This window comes from Condylura cristata, unplaced genomic scaffold, assembly GCF_000260355.1.
Source record: "Condylura cristata isolate star-nosed mole 26May11 unplaced genomic scaffold, ConCri1.0 scaffold00025, whole genome shotgun sequence".
Taxonomy (NCBI): Eukaryota; Metazoa; Chordata; class Mammalia; order Eulipotyphla; family Talpidae; genus Condylura; species Condylura cristata.
Genome location: NW_004567126.1, coordinates 15,538,610 through 15,542,733, shown reverse-complemented (window position 1 = coordinate 15,542,733; position 4,124 = coordinate 15,538,610). Strand labels below are relative to the sequence as shown.

The 4,124-nt window shown below is 35.3% G+C and overlaps 1 protein-coding gene across 1 annotated transcript; it reads right to left on the bottom strand.

Moving 5' to 3' along the window:
* Positions 1-2,840: 2,840 nt before the first annotated feature.
* LOC101629323 (olfactory receptor 8D4-like) lies at positions 2,841-3,776 on the bottom strand. The gene has a single exon (XM_004688811.1). The coding sequence runs from the start codon at positions 3,774-3,776 to the stop codon at positions 2,841-2,843; it is 936 nt and encodes a 311-aa protein (XP_004688868.1).
* Positions 3,777-4,124: the final 348 nt, after the last annotated feature.

The following is a 4,124-nucleotide window of genomic DNA, read 5'->3' as shown; positions in this document are numbered from 1 at the left end:
AATGTGGGCAATTGTTAACTGGTATAAGATGATAACTCACTGTGGTTTTAATTTGCAATTCCATTTTCATGATAAGGGATGTCAAGCATTTTTTTCATGTGCCTGTTAACCATGCATTGCTGCATAGCAGATTTTTAGTTTGATGTAGTTCTAGCTGCTTATTTTTTCCTTCATTTTCTTTGCTTCACTAGTGAGCATTTAAAGACAATTCTGACATGAATGTCACAGAGCATTTTGCCCATGTTTTCTTCTATATATTGTAAGGTTACAGGTCTATATTTAAGTCTTTTTTTTTTTTCTATTTGAGTTGTTTTTCCATGCATGGTGTGAGTTAGTAGTATAGTTTTATTATTCACGTGTAGTGGTCCAGTTTTCCAGTACCATTTATTGAAGAGACTGTCCTTTTTCCAAGGCATATTCACTGCTCCTTTGGCATAGATAAGTTTTCCATATATGGTGGCATTATTTCTGTGTTTTCAACTCAGTTACATGGGTCTGTGTGCTTTAGTTCCAGTGCTATGCTATTTTAATTATTATGGTTTTATAGTATATGGTTTTGTAGTTCGATGTCTGCATGTGTAATAGTTCCATTTTTCCTTTTTCTAGTCAGGAATGCTTTTGCTAGTCAAGGTTTTTGTTGTTCCAGTAAATTTCATCAATATCTGTTCTAATTCTTTGAAGAATGCAATTGAGATTTTTAATGGAATTGCATTGAGTCTGTAAGTTGCTTTTGGTAGGGCAGCCAATTTGATAATGTTAATTCTGCCAACACATGAGCAGGGAATGTCTTTCCATTTATTTATAACTTCTATTTATATTATCAGTGTTTTGTAGTTTTAATTGTATAGTTCTTTCACCTCCTTTGTGAGATTTATTCCCAGGTATTTAACTATTTGGGATACAATTGTGAAAGGGATGGTTTTCTTGATTTCCTGATCTTAAGATATATTGTTTGTATGTAGAGAGGTTACTGATTTTTGTTTGCTGATTTTCTAACCTGATACTTTACGAAATTGGTTTATTGAATTAATTACTTTTTCAATGTCCATGTATTAAAGGATTTCCCTGCTTTCTTTTGATATTTGATTTCTTGTTTGATGCCTTTGTGTTACAAGAAGATGCTAGGGATCATTTCAATTTTGTGAAAATTTTAGTATTTGTTTTCTTTTTAATTGCTTATTTTTTATTTTCTTATATCATTGTTCCTTTTGGAATACTATTTGACTTTGTGCCTTCATTAAAGTCCTCATAATTTTCCCACCCAGAGCACTTATGAGCCATTGGATTTTCTTTCTCAATCCAATTTGATACTCTGGGCCTTTGAATTGGTGAGTTTAGTCTAGCATTATAGTTTATTGATATATCAAAGTCTATAGCTATTTGTTTTTAATTTTTATATGTAGGCTTTCAGTACTCTATGATTTATCTCAACTGTAATCTGTTTCTTGAAGTCACTGTAGGTTTTTCATTTACAATATAAATTTACTGAGAAAAGCCTGCTGTTTTTCTGTGGTAAGTTCTGAGTTGGGCAAAAAAGGGCAGAGATTTTGTGTCATCAGTCTTTTTTCTGAGATCAATCAGAAAGTTGGCCTTCAGGCCCTCCCTGGTGGTGCAGCGGGTTAAAGCACTACACTAAGAAGCTTAAGCCACTTCCGCATGAGTTTGATCCCCGCCTGCCCCAAAGGTGACCACATGGCGCGGCAGACCTCTCCTGACCTGGCCACTGCTCCCCTCAGCAGTGAACTTCATTGATCTGCCTGTACTGCTTCCTGCTCTGTCTCTGGTGAATCCTCTCACCCTCCGCATCTCTGACCTGTACCCTGGTTCTGTATGAATAAATAAATAAATCTTAAAAAAAAAAAGTTGGCCTTCATTTATTGGCAAGTATATGCCTCACTTCTTTCAAAGCATTTATTTATACCTATAATTATCATGCTTATTTACTTAATTACTTCTGTAACATTTGCCATTTCCTCATCTACCAAAAGTAATTAGAAACCTTGTCATTCACAGTCACATAATATTCTAGCACTTAGAAACATATCCAGTACTGCCCATGAGATCATATGCTGACTTAACAAATGAACTGACACATTAGATAATGCATGTGGTGCATTATATTGGTTTTGTGTATGATTCCCTTCTTAGATTGCAAACATTTTTATTTAGTTCAAAATGAATAAAGAGGAAATTGAAAATATGGAGTTTTAATATTGGATAAAATGCTACTCAACAGAATTGCACAAACTTGTAAAATACTGTTCATATACTGGTCATGCAGAAAAGAACACCAGATGTTTAAAAAGACTGTATAATGTCCTTATCTAGTTATCATATACTTGTCTGTATACATATGATATCAAATAAACATGATAATCCTCTTATCTACAGATATTAAATGCAGGGACATAACATTGACCTTTAATATGCCCTTAAAAAATGGAAACTTACTTTCACCTTTATTTAAAGTTGTAGTGATGATTTCAATCACAGTGTTTAGTATTTATTACTCAAATATCCATAAGAGAAATAAATTTTTTAGTAAGATAAATAAAAGACTGTTGTATAAATAGTAATTTGGTATTTTTTTTATCTAATATGAATGTGGAATTTAGAATTTTTCACTTTCACTTTTTAAAAAATTTGTTACTCTTACTAGATGTGAACACATTTTGTAATCACAATATAATATTTCAGATATTCAGAATTATATCTACATATAGCTTTATCAGTAACTACATCTATTTTTCATCTCACTTCAAAAAATTTTTGAAAAGTCAGGATATGAACACATACATATATATCATCATGATCCACCAGTAGACTTAAAAGACTATTCGTTATGAAAATGTTTTTCTTTTTAGGAGCTTCATCAGTGCCTTTTGCACTTCTTTATTCCTTAAACTATAAATCAGAGGATTCAACATGGGGATCACAATGGTGTAAAACACAGAGGTGACTTTATCCTGAATGGCTGAACTGTTGGCAGCAGGTTTGAGATACATGAACATGAGCGACCCATAGAAAATAAGAACAGCTGTCAAGTGGGAGCCACAGGTGCTGAAAGCCTTGGACCTGCCCTCTTTAGACTGGATGTGGAGGATGCTGGAGAGGATGAAAGCGTAGGAAATGATGATTGTCAGGATAGTGGTGATCAAGTTAAATCCACCAATGATAAAAGTTAAAAGTTCTTCGACATATGTGCTGGAACAAGAAAGTTTCATAAGGGGAATGGCATCACAATAATAATGTTTAATGATATTGGATCCACAGAAATCCAAACTTAACAAACAACTTTCATAAGTCATGGTTTGGGTAAAACCCATGGAGAAGACAGCAGCCACCAACAGAGAACAGACCCGAGGGGACATGATGACATTGTAGAGCAGGGGGCTGCAGATGGCGACATAGCGATCATAGGCCATGGCTGCCAACAGATAGAACTCAGAAACGGCACACACACAAAATAAAAAAAATTGAGTCATACAGCCAGAATAGGAAATAGCTTGATCTCTGCTTAAAAAGCCTACTAGCATTTGGGGCACAATGACAGAAGAATAGCAGAAATCTAAAGACGACAAACTGCTGAGGAAATAGTACATGGGCATGTGAAGTTGAGGACTCAGCCCAATTATGGAGATCATGCCGAGATTCCCCACCACTGTAACTATATAAATCCCTAAGAAGAGGAAGAAAAGGGGCAGCTGAAGCTCCGGTCGGTCAGTTAATCCTGAAAGAAAAAACTCTGTGACTGTGGACTGATTTCTTATACCCATTCTCCTGTGGAAATCTGTGGAGGTCAAAGAGGAAAGAGTCCAGTTAGAAAGGCAGAGACTCAGCTCAGCTCCCATTCCCGAATTTCTTATAACTTGGAGCCTGTTCTTGCCTCCACTGAGCATAGATTCTCCTGAGTCAGCCTCAGGTTAAAAAAAAGAAAAAATCAGTAAGCCCCCTTCTGTGTATAATTTTAGGAATCATGCATAAATTTTGACATCCTATCTAGTGTCTCTACTTCTAGCAAAGTATCCAGAGTAAGAAAGAAGACTAATATTAAAGACCATGAAGTTGGCTTTCTAAAGCACATCAGCTAGGAGGTCATAATGACCAGGCTGTGGGCAGAGAAA